Genomic DNA, 16915 nt, shown 5'->3' with positions numbered 1-16915 from the left:
CCTAAGAACACTATAAATAGACATCTGGGGATGAAAGGTCCTACTACAACCACAGAAAGTCATGGAAAGCATCTCTTACTTCTCTGAGGGACCAAAAGACATCAGCCAGCCCATCTCCCAGGAGCAGCCATGCCTACGGCTACAGGTCATCACAGCCCCACTTCGGGCATTTTTGATCCCATATTGTAAACCAGTAAACCTGAGCTCCACTACCGCTTAGTCTGGCTAAACATGCGTATTACCCCTCAATTTTTCACCAGCTACTGCTGTGTTCTAACTGCCAAACACTTCAGCAAAACTCCAAACCACACAAACCAAGATGTAGATAAAGTAACAACTGATTTGTACCTCCATACACTCTCACATACTCTTTGGAGGTGGGGGAGAATATAGGCAGTCCCTCAACATAGAACTTTACCGTTATATCTTGCAACATTTTATTAATCGCCTCACTGTCAGGAAACTGTTCCAGAATTTGCTTAATAAAATTTATCATGCCAACTAAGCCATGGGATGTGTCCAGTGCACAAAAATCAGACTTTTAAACATTTTTCTACTTAACAGAAAGCATGTTACATGCCAAAGTGGTAGTCATAGTTCACATCTTTACATGCAGCCTTCACCATTTGTGGTCTCCCTACATAAATACCAAAATTAAGACGACCAACATATGCTCCGTTACATTTGGGCCATTAGCAAGGTGAAGGATGTCATCAGTATTGCTGCAGATCTAGCAGTAGTTAAAGTGAATCTGCATAGATGAAGGAGCAATCATTAAGGCTTTACAGATTCGCATTCCTCCAGAGTGTCAAAAATCCTCCCCACACACCCTCAAGTGCTGGAGTTCAGTTTTGATCGCTGATTTAGCTGGAAGATGTGTAAAAGCAGGCACAACATTATCCACTGGCTAAGTGCCTGAGACAGCTCTGTGTGTTGTTTATTCCAGTGAGTACATAAAATATCTTGCAGTCATGAAACGTGTCAGAATGATGTTTACTTTGAACAGAAATATACCATTATCTTGTTCATAAAGCAGAAATATCTCTCTTGGCAAGAAAACTCGTATTCCTGCAAAGAAATACTGCCACGGGAATTCCAGTGCACCTTTCGGAAGGCAGTACTTTCCCTTTTATTTCCTTCCTTTTTTAAGCATACATTTAGCTGTTCTATTCCAGGAATACATGGGAAAGGCTACATAGTTAAAAATGAGAAAAACAATATTCTGTAGAAGCAGATCCAATTTTAATTACAAAGCAATATCAAATCGGTATGGACACAGTGGGAAAACAGAATTCGTTTAACTGGCTTCCCCCTGGATTCATAACCTTTCTTCATTATTCAGCCTGCAGGATAAAACACTAAAAATCCTTCTCCAGCAAACATTTTGGTTTCTGTGTAAGCAGTGAATCCTCTGAAGGAGAGGAGGCATAGAGAGGTTAGAAAATGCAATTCCTTTGGTATGTCTCAGAGAAGTGCCAAACATTATGTAGGGCACAAACCAGCTCTGCAGGTTCACCATGAACATAGCTCTTCTTGTCTCCTCTGAGCACTGTCAAGTCAGCGAACCAGGAATTTCAAAAAGGATTTACATGTCACCTTGCCTATGGGCTTGTTCTTTAAAAAAACAGAAACTAGGAGGGCGGGGGGAGGAACTTTGATGCCTCGCACAGAGAGAAGCATTTCCTTTCTCAACAGAGTACCTGTGTGGCCAAGACTGAAAGTAAAGAGGTTTGATTAATAGAGAAAAGCATAATACAAATATTACTAGTAACACTGAGACAGGCAGCAAGTAAGAGAAGCACAGAGGTCAGTTTGAGGCAGGAGAGGAGCGAGGACATCATAGCTCTAACTAGCAACCTGCCTGGACATCTACCTGCTAACACCTGATAGAGTTTTCATCTTTCTTGGAGTACCACCAAAAGACAGCTTGGCTAAGCATAAGGAGGGGACCAAAATCACTATTAGAAATCAACGCCCTCAAAATGACCAAAAGTTCCTCCTGTGAATGGATGGTGGGGAGAAGAAGAAAGAAGGGGAAAGCACCTAAATCCACATCTGCATCTTCTCTTTCATTTCCTAATCAATAAAAGATATAGCTAGCCAGAGCTCTTAAAAGCAAGTTAATGGAAACTCACCAAATGCAACAAAAACTCTTCATCCTCAGAATACTAGCTACATAAGGAAAAACTGAAAAGGAAAACTCTCCTGTGTTTTTTAAGACTACACTGATAGCTCTGAACACAAAGCAACAACAGCATAAATATTCACAGAGTGAAAAAGAACTGTAAGAAGACAGATGTTGAAGCTATGAATAAAAAACCTCAGTTTTTGTCTGTTCTTTCAGGACACAAGATACTCACTGAACTGCTTATCACCTCCTGACGAAAACTGCATCACTTTCTGTAAACAGGACAGGATGTCTAAATAAATTCAAGCACAAAGAAAAAAAAGTAAAAGATGTGAATATTCATACAGAAGAGTATGTTAGCAGTGCTAAGAGTTTTAACAGAAAGTACATCTGGGAGGAAGGGAGGTTTAGTTTTCAAAAAGGATTTGTTTCCTCGTGCTGTATGAAAACCCCTGCAGGACACAGAAACATTTCCATTATTCTTGAACAACTCCAGTATCATTCAGGATTTCACGTACCAGTGCAAATGTAAAGAATGGGCAAAAATCTGTAGCATGAAGACTGAAAACGCTGGATCTCAATTTAAAAAAAAACAACATAAATTCCATTAAGACTTTGGAAAAGACAGAAAAAAAATTAATTTGAGAGAGGTCAGCCTAGCAGACCATGAAAATGAAGATTTTTCTCTGATTTTAAAATCAATGAAAAGAAATTAAATTGGTAAGAATAAATTAGTGAACGAGCAAAAAGGTGAAGAAACTTAAGTTTCCGAGGTACGATCTAGTTATTATAAAACCTGATTGTTATAAATTGCAGTTAGCAAAACAAAGATTTACAAACAACCAGGATACCGTAAAAGCCTCACAATGATACAGACCATTACAGGTAAGTTACAGGAAGTATATAAACACACATATATACAAATTATTTAGATTATATATAAACACACAGATATTACCCTGTGCAGAAAGTATGTTACCAAGAGCAAAAAAATTATAACCAGTGAGTCAAGATAATTCATTGAGACAGTAAACTACAAAAGATTACAAGAAAAAAAAAACCACAACCAAACCACCACACCAAAATACAGCATGAAACTTCAAAAAACAGTACTTCTGGTAAACACTGCCCAAAGACTAACTCCAGATCATCATCAAAATGATGACTGAAAAAATCACTTTGGTGGGGAAAAAATATTCAATAACACAAAAGTAAGCAATGATTAGTATGAATGTATAACATTCTCTCTGAAATAATTACAGGAATCAGCAAACCAGGGAATGATGTTTATCAACTGATCTAGGTTTCTGTTGTGTATCCAAGAGAGTGTACAGCCCCACTTCCAAAAATAAAGGAAAAGAAAAGGAAAAAAAAAAAAAAAAAAAAGAAAAGAAATCATAACTTCAAAGTGCCATGAATAAAAGCATTGTGAAAAGGACTGAAAACTTTCTGGAGGACTGAAGAAAAGGGCAATGAAAAAGCAATGCAACTGGTGAGTTAGATGACGGCCTCAGCAGGCGTCTGTGTTTAGGCATGGTATTGATATCTTTGTCTACGATGGAGAAGACAGTAAACTAAGTGCTGCTGGAAGACAGGAGTAGAAATGAAAATCAATGGGTCTGCAGAGCAGAACTACAACTCCTATTTCCCCCCCACCCCAATCCAACCCAGCCGCCTGTGGGTTTTGCTACATTCACAAGCTCCTCAAGACTTTGACAGAGAAGGGAGATGGCAAGTCATTTAACAAACTGCAATGGACATTAACTGTACTGCAACGGACTTCACCCCTTGACACCTCAAAGCAAACATGAAGTAAAAAATATAGAGGGAAACAGATTCGTAAAAATTACCTTAGCAGTTGGGATCATAGATTTATGAGCTATGTGTTCTTCCACTGGAAAGAGTTTCTAAATAACAGAATAAAACAAAAGAAGGTGCAAACACTGAAAGGGCGTAGTCAATCCTCTCTGCAATACACCACGTCACTGCTGAAATCTCTACACAACTGGAGCTTTGTTCTGTTCTCCACACATATAAGCATCGAACTCCTGGAATTTCTTCTTCTACAGTAGTATTTTTCCCCCCTTTACTTAAGTGTAAAGTCAGGCCAATGGCACAAATTAATTTGTGCAGTCCCATCATCACAATATGAATTAAGCATTCCCTTACTGTGTTTTCCCTGAAATCACACCATGAACTCTTCTGGGGCAATATACAAACCAGCCTCTGATTCTCAAGAAGATGCAAGACAAAAATTGCTACTTATTTGGGGCATGTAACCCACACACAAAGATTAACTGTAACTGTGCTGAACACACTGTCCTGAAACTGTGTAATTATTGTTTATTTTTCACTTAGATACGCCACTCTTTTTGCTTTAATGCCCACGAGCAGCAACTGTGTTTGGTTTGGGGACTGATGATTCGTTTCAAGTCTTCTCTGTTCTGGTGGCTGTAAAGTACCAGCTGCCAGACTGTATGAGAAAACTAATCCAGAAATCCTGACCAGTAGGTCAGGTTGAGTAGATTCTCCAGTCAAAACAGAAAAGCCTCTGTGGATCCGCACCTCGCAACTGGCAGGGGCACTGCAAGCTGCTGGAGCGATTTCACGTGAGCGGATGAGTCTGCATGCTGAATCACTCACGGCACGGTCTGTAAAAGCCTCTGCTGTTTCCTTCCTTTTCCCAGGATGGAGCTGAAGAAAATTCACACGGAGCTGAAGCAAGCAGGGTCAGTGTGTTTGGTGCACTCACCTCTGTTGGCGTGTCTCGAGGTAAATCCCTGAAGCCACCTAAGTTCAGGCTGGCAGTGCACAGCTTCAGAGTTCAGCTCACACCCCAGGTAACTGTCCCGTTTAACGCAAGAGCAACCATCACTCTCTGACTGTGAAGTATTTATCTTTGTTAACCAATTTTTAAGTAACAAGGTGAAAGCGAAGGATCAGCTGCCTTTTACTCCAGAAAATTTAAAGAAATAGGATTAAAAGTATGTTCTGTGCATCTCCGTGGTGTTTTCTTTTTTAAAACAGAGATTGCATCTAGACTAAAACTACTAAACCATTCAAGCATTTTGGGGTGTTGAAATCTACCACCTGTGCTATCAAACTCTTAGGGCATTCCCTGACAAAAACCCAGTCTGTGTAACTAGCATTCTTTCTGACCAGTTCCCAGGCACCGCCTGACAGATAGAATGGTCCAGGAACCATTCCTAAAAGGCAGCTCACACACAGACACTCTGTTTTGGACACAAAAACATTTGATTAGCCTCTGTGCTTGGAAACAATACAAATATATCGCTACTGAACTTCATGCATTAATTTCCACAGGAAGTCACCTTTAACTTGAAATTGCTTGCAACTGCTTTTTGGTCTCTTTAATTAATTATTAAATCCTGTTGTAAATTCTCCTGATACTGTTTGGGTTTGGGGGGTGAGGGGATTGGGGTTTTGTTTTCATTTTGCAACCCCATTTCTTTTTTGCTTCTGTTGCAGTTACATGAAAGACCAAAAAAAGCATGCACACAGACTGGCTCTATGAAAAAGGTTTTACACAGTGTTGTCAGAAATACCCAAAGTTATCTTTGCAACATGGGTCCTTTTACAGTAAGTTTACATATTACAACATCAGACAAAAAATGGCCAGGTGCAAATCTTGCAAATCTTTTTTAAAGCACAATTCTCTTCCAAAGAGAGTTGTTATAGGGAAAATATCATTGTGAGATAATATGTCTGCAAGCATGCCTTTAATCCAGATTGCCTACTTCTTCCTGGAGTTTAAGTAAACAAGGAAAAAATAACAAATGTTTTAAATGAAGATGTTGACTCATTTAACATTTTTTCAAAGGAAGCCTTTAAAGAGCAATCATTTTGCAGCCACTTAATACTTATGTTTCTTACTACAACTGTCTCGAATGGACAGATTTCCAATTATTGCAGGAATTACTTCTGTTTGCAAACCCTTCTGCTGAAAAAGAACGCATGGTGTGTAGCCCATACCATCTCATTCCTGGCTGTGAGCGATCTTGAGAAATTTTATACATATACTTACCCTTATACAGATTGGTATGATACATTTTATCTCAAGTTTCAAGTATTACTTTCAGTCATGGGAAGCTCTTCCATGAAAGATAACAGTACTAGAGTATCCATGTTCATTTGTCATCCCTGGGTCCTCCTTAGCTGGGTTTCTCAGTAACTCCCATGAACCGCAACCATGAATAGGACAATTACTATTTACACTTGGCCTACTACTGGCATAATTAACCATGAGCTGCAAAACAGCATCTATCTTAACAGCACACTGAGATGCCTAGATGTGGTTATCAACACAAAAACAACATGTTAAACCCTGAAAAGCGGAGAACAGCAACACTTTTATGAACTGAATGCCAGTAGCTGGAAAGGATACAATCAATTTACAGTGGAGGAGTAAAGGAAGAAAAGAATGCTTGGGGCTTATTTATTTATTTATTTAAGTTTTATGCCAGAAAGAAAAAAAAATAATAAATTAATTACTGCTGAATTATTATAATTGTGGTTTTACTATCAGATGAATTAAAAAAGAGTGAGAACAAGCTAATCTGATAGGAACAAAAAGGTGATTTGCAACGTCTAGAAAGGGTCTCTGAGAAGGCAAGGCTAAGGAGAAAAATAAGGCTTTACTTAGGCAAAGACAGAACAAAGGAACAGATAATCAGCCTCTGCTGAAGGAAGAAGTATGAGGAGATATTTTCTATATCCAGCAGGGAAATACACAATAGAAGTCGTCTGGTGGCTGCTTGACTTTAACAGGGAAAGGAGAGAAAGATTATCTGGACGATATGAACCTTGCCAGCAGGCTGATATTACCCACACCAGGGAGTGAAGGGGGAGTACAAAAAGAGAGAGGGAGTAACAGGAAGATAAAGAGAGCTGTTTTCAGTATGTTTGATTTAATAAGCAAAAATACCCAGAAGGACAGAGACCTCTGCTGCAGAAAACCAGCACTATATCACAGAAAGAATTACTCTGGTCCTCCCAACCCACCTGGGGTTTTGATGGGTTTTTTTGAGGCAGAAGAGGAATCAGCTTCCATTCCTCCTGTTCTTTAACCTAAGTGTTCAAACTTTGAGTTTTTAATATACCGTCTGTTCCAGGGGACCAGCAACAACCATGCAAGTCAAATCCAGACTCCCTATTTCACCTTCCCATAGAAAAGGCACTAAGCTCTTCTGTTACAGGTAATTTCAGGATCATTGATATACATTATTAAATCATTCTGGACCTATACAGAAAATTCAATCTAGGCAAATATGATGAAAAAGTGAAAATACAGTACTTCCTCAACAAAGATTCATTTTGACTCTAATCTTAGGCCAATCAATTCTGTCAAATGATCCCTTCCCAGCTGCCTCTTATATTTGATCTGTATCAGTGCACTGAAGATACCTAGACAGATGACAGCAAGAAGACAAAGCCTCATAAGGTGCCAAAAGCCCTTTCAAGAAGAGTACATGAAGTTCCTGCAAGCAGAAAGCACCCTGTACCTCACAGGGGCCACTCTTCACCTCACAGGATCAAACTGATCATTTGCAATTTGGAGATCTAAACTATGCTGCATTGTATTATTGAATTTCCCGTTGTCTTTTTATTAAACAGCTCCACCTCTACCGTTCAGCCAGTGTCCAAACATGTATGACAATAAAGAATGTGAATACATTTATTCACAGCTGTAAGAAAAATCAAAGATGGGTAAAAGTGAAAATATAATTTAAATCAGTAACTATACTTGTAGCTTGCCACTGTTAACTAGCAAACTTTGTCTAAGGATACTTGCATTTTTTGTATTTCTTTCCTCCACACTGCAGCACCAGGCCTCACAAATACATTAAAATACTGACCATCTACGCTGTTTGATTTTACTGAAATACAGGTTGACCTTCAACGCTGCATTGGGCAAGTCCTTAAGCACACATCTAAGTTCCGCCACCACAGTTTACTAGCAATCAAAACACGAATAACAACACCAATAGCAATACACAGAAAATACACAGCTAAACTAAAAGGGAAGATCATAATCTTTAAGATCAGGAATTTTCAGAGTTTTTTCACTATCAGACATGGACTGCGGAAAAAAACTAATTCAACATCATTAATAGCCTTTATCCAACACAAAAGCAGCTCAGCTGCAGTTTAGTATATGTCTTGTGCAAACCAGCTTTGTAAGTATTTCAATTTTAGAAAAACAAGAAAGAACAACAGAGTTTATGAATTGGTAGCATCACGTAAGTATTACACATATCTATGTGCCTTTCACCTAGCAGAGATACAGAAACCAATGTGAAGCAAATGCTGAACTTCACAAACACTCAGCAAAACCCATCAAGACAATTAATTTCTTAATTTGTAATGAGAACTCCCAACACCTTAGTAACTTTACAGTAGCACCTTCTAATCCTTGTTACCTTTTCAGCCCTGGAAGGAGCTAAGGGCACATCCATAAGCACTATTAGAAAGAAAACACATGACTGCAAACTTAACCAAAGACACAAAATGACAACAAAGGTACCTTTAACCCACAGGCTTGGCTTAATTTGAGAGGCTTCCCATTCGCAACCCTCATCAAGAGTACCGGTTGTAACTGTACTATTAAAGTCTCAAGCATGAAGTTAGGAATACAAGCCCTAGTGTGCAGTTTCTAAAATGTGTCAACATAACACAGCACAGAACCCATCCTAGCTCGCATCCCCTTCCTTTTCTTGTCTGACTACCTGGATCCATTCATTACAGCATCATCCCAGCAGCACAAGGCGCTTGCTGGTTACAGTTCTGACATCGCTTAGAGGATAAATATAAATTCACTAAATCTCCTGCCTGCTGTCTACATAATCCCTTAACCTTTCCCTTTCCACAACTATGGCTCTCTGCCACCTTCTCATCTCTAGCCTCTCTGCTCTTTTCATTCTCAAGCTGCCTTCCCTTCCCACTTATTTTTCCAAATCACTGACATTCAGCGTATCTTCACAGTGAGATACGTGGTCACTACTCTTACCTCCAGCCTGCCTTGGCATGTTGTTTTGGTTTTTACACTTTATGAGAGATAGGAATTTTAAAGAGAGTTCTTTGGTTAGCAGATTTCTATTAAATTTAGCATCTGCTTGCAAGTCGCAGACAAAGCAGAAAATATTAAGGAAGAAGGTGGGTTTCCACTCATCAATGTGCTACAAAAAGAACTAGACAGGACAGTGTGTGTCACATTTGGGGGGGAGGGGTGGGGGGGTGGGCAGTCAAGCTAGGAAATTATTAGCTAAACTGCAGGCAGCAATATTCAAACTGTACAGAAGCCACTCCTAAATTAAGATTAAAAAGACACAAGGCCATCTTACCCTATTGGACCAGCAGCAGCAGAACCAACTGAGCCTTCTCAGACTTTGTCATCCTCATTCTTACTTACGCGAAAAAGGTAAAATATCTAAGAACAGAACATGAGTAAACTAAAACTTTGCCCTGCTTCCTTTCTTCCTGATTTCTAAACCAGGTTTTAAAAATTATGTGTTCTCCTTTCTCAAAAGCTGGACACACAGAAATTCAAGCTTGTGCTTTAAACGACAATCAAATAATCATTTAGACACATTAAAAAAATCAGTACTGTAGCCAGGTGATATTTTTGGGGGCATCCAGACAGATTTTTGTTTGGAAAGCTCATACAAAGCAAAACCTGTGTCATTACAAAGGCCTCATTACTACACAGTTTTACACATAGGCTGAGGCACAAGGAGATCCAGTCATACAGTACTTCCACATTTAAACAAGCAGGCAGCAAAGTCCACTACCACTTTCAATAATAAGCTCCAGCTGGGAGAAAAGCCTTATTCATGTCAACCTTAACTCCAGTTTTGCACAGCTGGATCTGAGCAGCTGAAGGAGTAAAATAAAACTTCTATTCATTTAAAAATTAAGTAATGTACTAAAAGTGGCATTTTTCTAGAGTGAGCTTATAATTTTATATTAACCTCATATAGATAAATAAATCCAGAGCTATAATAGTAGCTAATAGACATTCATATTTTGAAAAAATTAAAAGCAGTAGTAGCAGGAGTCACTTCAATTAAATGAGGTATACTGGGCCCTTGCCTTATTTAAAACGTGACAGCGGCACCACTGAACCCAAGGTACACTTACATATTTAATAACAAACAGTTTACCATAACAGGACCTTGAAAGTTAACTTTACTCACAACTTAAGCACAAGTAATCTTACAGAATAAGACAGGTCAAAAAATTTTTTTTTCCTTCCTATTTAAGAAGTTGTGCTGGTTTTGGCTGGGACAGAGATAATTTTCTTCATAGTGACTAGTATGGGGCTATGTTTCGGATTTGAAAACAGTGTTGATAAACCAGGGATGTTTTCATCATCAGTAAGCAGGGCTTACCCAGAGCCAGGGTCTTTTCTGCTCCTCTTCCCACCCCACCAAGCAGGCTGGGGGGGGCACTAGCAGTTGGGAGGGGACACAGCTAGGACAGCTGGCCCCAGCTGAGCAAAGGGAATGGTATGGAATATCATATGACACGTGCTCATATGTGTCTCCTGGGGGGAAAGAAAGCTGGGGAAAGAAAAAGGAAGGGGGAGGACGTTTGGAGTGACGGTGTATGCCTTCCCAAGTAACTTACATGTGATGGAGCCCAGCTTTCCTGGGTACGGCTGAGCACCTCCCTGCCCATGGGAAGTGGTGAATGAATTCCTTGTTTTGCTTTGCTTGCATATGCGGCTTTTGCTTCACCTACTAAACTGTCTTTATCTCAACCCATGAGTTTTCTCACTTTCACTCTTTGAATTCTCTCCCCATCCCACCGAGGGGAGGGAGGGAGGGAGGGATCGGCTGCCTGGGGCTTCCTGACAAAGTGGGGTTAAATCACAAGCAATGTTTAGGCTATTGTTACTAAAAGGTTAATTAGATGCGTGAAGTTACTGCATGAAGCCTGCAAAAATGGGAGTAAAGTGATCCTTATGTCAATGACTCAGAAAGTATCACACTAGCACCCTCAGAAAGGAGGTCTTCCTGCTGCTCCAGACACATTTCCAATACTTCCAACTGCCCTCTTTCAAGCCTTGGTTCTGTGCTTTATCAGGCAGGCTGCACAAACAGGGCATCTCTCTCTCTTGCACATGGGAACAGACCGTGGCCACTGGCCCTTCAGGCTGTTTTTCATAACCTCTCTGTTTTAGCTGTGCCACTACAACTCACTCTACTGCTGCTGTAAGAGTGCCCGACATACAGGTCCCAGAGAGGCTTCACAAACAAAAATCATGGGAAACTAAATGTCACCACAAGTTAAGTACCCCTTGGGCCTCAGCCCCTTCCTATGTCTGTCACCACTTAGCTAATTTAGAGTCACAAAGTCTCTCAGATGAAGAGGACAACACACTGAATCCCGACCTTTGAGCTGCAAACCTAGCCTTGAGCAACTTGGTGACCTACATGGCAGCTGCACAGCTCAATAACTAGTTGGCTGGAGTCTGTAACGCATGATTCATCTCTGATTCTCCCTACACCACCCCATATGCTGTCACTAGCTTGCTTGCTATAAAATGGAATTTCCAAAAGCAGGCTCTGTTAGCCTGTTGGTTTGCTGAAACATGGTTTTGAAAGAACTTTAATAATAAAAAGAAAAATGTATTTTATTTTCCTACCTAACACTATGAAATTTACACAGAGAGGAAAAAACTACACATACTTATGCAACACCTGAATACATCTGCACCTGCTTACTTTTCTAACACCAGCTCCCAATGTTTTAGCTGAGCAACACATGACTTTGGTTGCACATTTTGTAGGGCCAAAGATCTACACTATCTGCAAAGATTTTAGTTAGCAGACATCTCTGCAGTCTAGTGGTACCGCAGCCCTCTGATACTAGCCCACATGTGCAAGCCAACTGCTGGAAAGATATACTCGAAAAAGTAGGGTTTGGCAAAACCCAGTGTGCTAAAATTCAGCAGATCCTCAGCTACATACATCACCATCCAGACTAGCTGCGTATCTCCCCTCCTTTCCCCCTGAAAATACACAGCTAGAATTTCTGTTGTCACCATTCCTTACTGCATCCTGTGTCCTTAAGAGACTCTGTTGGCATTTCTCAGTGTTGTAGAATTAGGCCTTCTTATCCTCTTAATGACCAAAACACAGCTGTCCAATATGCTCCAGCTGGTACAGCCCTGGCATCTCTGCTGTCAACCCAGCAGCACATCATCTGGGCTGTCTTGACCCGCTGAATATGCATCGATATGCATATACACAACTAACTCCCAACTTTTATTTTTTTCCATTAAGAAATGAAATGGTAGCACTCTGAAAACTCCTAGCAAGTCTTGTCCACATTATGAAGTTCAAATACAGATCTGATCAAGACACTAAAGGAAAGAAGTTGAGTGGTTTGGGGTTTATTAGTCTAGTGTCTTAATAGCTATACACACACAATAGGATAAATAAATTATACAGCTAAATTATATCTCCTCTGTATATACAGTGCTAGATAAGGGGTAGCTGTCTATAGAGAGGACGAAGCAGCTAGAAGCATGAGGCACAGGAAAGAGGGAAAGGTAACTCAGAACAATAACATGTTACCATTAATTGCATGTTTCTGCTGAAGTGACCAAGAGTGAAGTAGTTCCTCATACTAAGATCTGCATTTACATTTTTAGAATTTCAGTACCCAAAAATCCTAGGGGGAAAAAAAAAACAAACACAGGAGCCATTCCCACCTTTTAGATATTTTTGGTCAGTGTGCAGACTCAGGAAAACAAGTTCTAGATGAGTTTATAATAGAATTCAATTTTCAGGATTACCCTTAGAACTGTAACAGTTAAAACACTGTGAACTTTGGCGTAAAACACTTTTCCCCTGCATGCATTAAATGCGCAATGAGCCACAAGGATGCAATATGATTCAACTGGTTCTGAGCTAATTACCTCACCCTGTACAATGCAACACCTAAAGTAACGACTTTTTTTTCTACCCTTTGGGCATCAAAGGACATACTCTTAACAAGTGTAAATCTGCTGAGTACTACAAACCTACAGAGTTGTAATGACACCACCTTAGATTTTGACTTTGAATTCATCATTGTTTAAAGAGACTCATTTTTAAAGATGCCACATTAAAAGCTTTCATTAAGCTCTGATAAAAGATTCTGAAGGCCATTCTGCTTCTTACCCATTAAAGCCATGACCTCATAACCACGCTACTCATTAACAAGAGCACTACAATGGTACAGGTACAAGATGTTTCAGCAATTTCCTGTTACTTCCAGGCTACATGCTGTTTGAGTGTTAAGTAGTACACGAGTATGAACTGGGAGAGGAGTGCTGGAGCGCAGCCCTGCAGGGAGGGATCTGGGGGTGCTGGCTGCCACAGGCTCAGTGTGGGTCAGCAGCGTGCCCTGGCCGGCAGGAGGGCAAACCGCGTCCTGGGGGGCATCAAACACAGCGTGACCAGCCGGTCAGAAGCGGGGATTGTCCCGCTGTACTTGGCCTTGGTGCGGCCTCACCTCGAGCACAGTGTGCAGTTCTGGGCCCCACAGTTTCAGAAGGGTGTTAAGGTCCTGGAATGTGTCCAGAGGAGGGCAACGGAGCCGGTGGAAGGGCTGGAAGACATGTCCTGTGAGGAGCGGCTGGGGACTCTGGGTTTGTCTGGCTTGGAGAGAAGGAGGCTGAGGGGTGACCTCATTGCTCCCCACAGCTTCCTGAGGAGGGGACGTGGAGAGGGAGGTGCTGAGCTCTTCTCCCTGGGATCCAGTGACAGGACGTGTGGGAACGGTTCAAAGCTGTGCCAGGGGAGGTTCTGACTTGACAGTAGGAAACATTTCTTTACTGAGGGGGTGGTCAAACACTGGAACAGGCTGCCGAGAGTAGTTGATGCCCCATGCTGGTCAGTACCTTAAAAAAAGGCATTTGGACAATGGCCTCCATAATATTCTTTCGCTTTTGGTCAGCCCTGATGTGGTTAGGCGGTCAGACTAGATGATCATCACAGGTCCCTTCCGACTGGAACTATTCTATTCTGTTCTACTATTAAATGGCTCCGTTGCAACTAATGAAAACCAGAATTTGGTGCAAGCAAAAATGTAGCTTGCATCTCATGGCACTTGATTTTTTCAGCCATAGTTGGCCTTCATACAAGACCACCAACCTGATTTCAAGCTGTGGGTATTTCCTACTACCAGCAAGACAGAAAGATCAACTGGACATGACAAACAACATCCCAAAAGACCACTCACATCTTCCAATCTGGATGCCAAGTTAATCTCAGTAATGACTGCAATGGAAATTTCAGAGTAACTTAGTTTCTAACGCTTGCAGTTTAAGAATCTGTAAGACGTCCATAACACACCAGAGCACAGGTCTCGTTAGGACACCTACAACACCCCTCTGCTTTCACACGCTACAAGCACTGCTGCTCCAACAGAAATGCACAGCCTCCTTACTCTTCACCCATTACCCTTATTACCTGGAGGAATAAAAAGGGACCAAGTAATCAGGGAGAAGGGCTGCTGCAAAGTTGCCTTCTTTCCAACTGCACAAGTACCAGCACTCATGGAAAACCCTTCCGCAAGTTATCCTTTGCCGTAAATGCAGGGGCAGCGGGAGCAGGACCCTGAGCTCTGCCCGCTACCCTGGTGCCAGCGCTGCCCGCCACCGCACGCCGCGGGCCTGGCTGCCCAGGCGGGGGTCCCCCGCCGGCCCGGCTGCAAGCAGTGCCCACCGGGGCGCTCCGACAGCGCGCCGCGGGACGGGCAAGGCGCCGCCGGGTCCCCTCCCCGCCCGGGGCGCCGCAGCCCGGCGGGCTCCTGCTGCCCGCGGGGACGCCGTGCCTGGGGTACCGGAGCGCGGCGGACCCCAGCGGCGGCCGGGCGGGCTCCGCGCCGCGCCGTGCAACGCCGTGGCGTAGCGGCGGGAGGCGGCGGCGAAGACCCGGCTGCCCGCGCCGGAGCTGCTCCGCGGAGCTCCGCGCAGGGGGAACGGGGCGTGCAGGCAGCTCCTGCCGCGGCCGCGCCGAGCCGCCGCTCGGGCCCTAAGACGGGCTCCGCGCCGGGGAGCCGCCGCCCGCGCCCCGGCCCGGCTCTGCGCCCCCGGGCCGGGGTGCCGCCGCCCGCCGAGCCGAGCCGCGCCGCCGCCGCCCCTCTCCCCGCCGGCACCTGGATGTGGCAGGAGATCTCGGAGTCGTCCAGCAGCCGCACGGTGCATTTCATCTCCGCGCTCAGCGACCTGATGCTGGAGCTCCGGAACCGGATCATGCCTGCAGCCCGCCCGCCGCCGCCCCGCAGGCAGCCGCAGGGGGCCAGCCTGCAGCGGCGCCCGGCCGAGCACGGCACGGCGCGGCACGGCGGCGGCGCCGCCCCTCAGCCCCGCGGCGCCCCGCCGCCGCCCGCCATCCGCCCGCCCGCCGCGGCTGGGGCCGCCGCTGCGTCAAACTGAGCTCCGCTGGCCGGCTTCAGCATCCTCCTGCGCCCGCCCCCGGCACGGCACGGCACGGCACGGCACGGCGCGGCGCGGTGCGGCACGGCACGGCACGGCCCGCGGGGGCACCGCTGTGCCCTCACCTGCACCCCGCGCTCCCCCGCCCCACCGGCGCTGGCGAGACGCCCCGCGGGGCGCCGCGCCGCCGGGCTGGGGAAAGGGAAATGGCCCGCGCGTGTGTTTGCCCTCCCCGGCACCGGCCTGTGCTTCGCCTGGCTTGGAGCGCACCTGAGCGACCGGCACTCGCGGGGAGTGCCCGGTGCCCTGCAGAGCCGGGAGTGAAGTCCCCATGCCGCCTGCCCGACCGTAGCGTGGGTCTCCGGGGTACCCCAACACAGGCTGACACAGGAGGAGGACCAGAGAACCCTGTGAAAAACATGTAGTTTTATATATGTATAGTTTTATATACATATAGTTTTATATATATATATAACAAAATTGACCAAAGAAGGTGGCTGCACTGTAAGGAAAGGGAAGAAATCACAATGCAACTTCTTCTAAGAGTGCAGGTGTTGGAAACTTGTTTCCTCGGGGAAAAGAATGGTTGTTGAGGGAGGAGCAGTTTCATCCCATTTGCTGTGCAAGTGGGAAAGAAAATACAGCATCCCGTGCCTTCAGCGTTACGTTCTCCACCACAAAAGACTACACACATTTGTGCAAAACCTTGCAGGAAGCAAGCACTGAAGTTGACCAGCCTTGAAACAGGGATCAGCACTGTGGCGAAAAAGGAGCACCCCCTTTTTCTGTGCGAAATGAAAAACAGCCAGTGCAAAAGGGGATGTGTCCAGAAGTGTCTACAAAGAGAAAAAGAGTACTGACAGCCACACACAAGGTGTATTTCAGTCATTTTGCCTAGTTGTCCATGATCGCTTGTAAACTTCCATATTTTGAAAATAGTTCCATGTGAGTGGAAAATGTCAAAGCGAATCAACCTCTAAAACCCCTTTTTTACAGATCTATATACCTAAGCCTTAGACAGGTTTGTTGTAATGTCTACAACTGTGTGTTTGGTATTTTCATATTACACTAATATCCCAGAGGGTCTGTTTGCGTATTTTGGAGCTAGCATTAATGCATCAGGAAATACTGAGAAACATGGCCGTAACAAAATTCTGCTATAAGCACAGCCCTCAATACATACATTTAACAGCTTTAAACCAAGATATTATGTCCTTTTGAAAGGCCAATAGGAAAGCCTAAGTGCTGCTACTGCTGTAAATTTCTTCCTTTGGCATTCTGCTGGACTGCTAACAGCAGGAAATACAACCACAAACAAAAGAGAAGTACATAACGCT

General features: G+C 43.7%; 1 protein-coding gene across 1 annotated transcript in view; it reads right to left on the bottom strand.

The window, feature by feature from the left end:
- Positions 1-15602, bottom strand: part of FRMD3 (FERM domain containing 3) — a 140566-nt gene extending 124964 nt beyond the window's left edge. Inside the window, exon 1 of the mRNA XM_055791516.1 lies at positions 15299-15602. Within this exon, the coding sequence (XP_055647491.1) occupies positions 15299-15397 (99 nt within the window). The 5' untranslated portion in view covers positions 15398-15602. The remainder of the gene's footprint in view (positions 1-15298) is intronic.
- Positions 15603-16915: the final 1313 nt, after the last annotated feature.

This window comes from Falco peregrinus, chromosome Z (assembly GCF_023634155.1).
Source record: "Falco peregrinus isolate bFalPer1 chromosome Z, bFalPer1.pri, whole genome shotgun sequence".
Lineage (NCBI taxonomy): Eukaryota > Metazoa > Chordata > Aves > Falconiformes > Falconidae > Falco > Falco peregrinus.
This window is presented reverse-complemented; position numbering and strand designations above follow the sequence as displayed.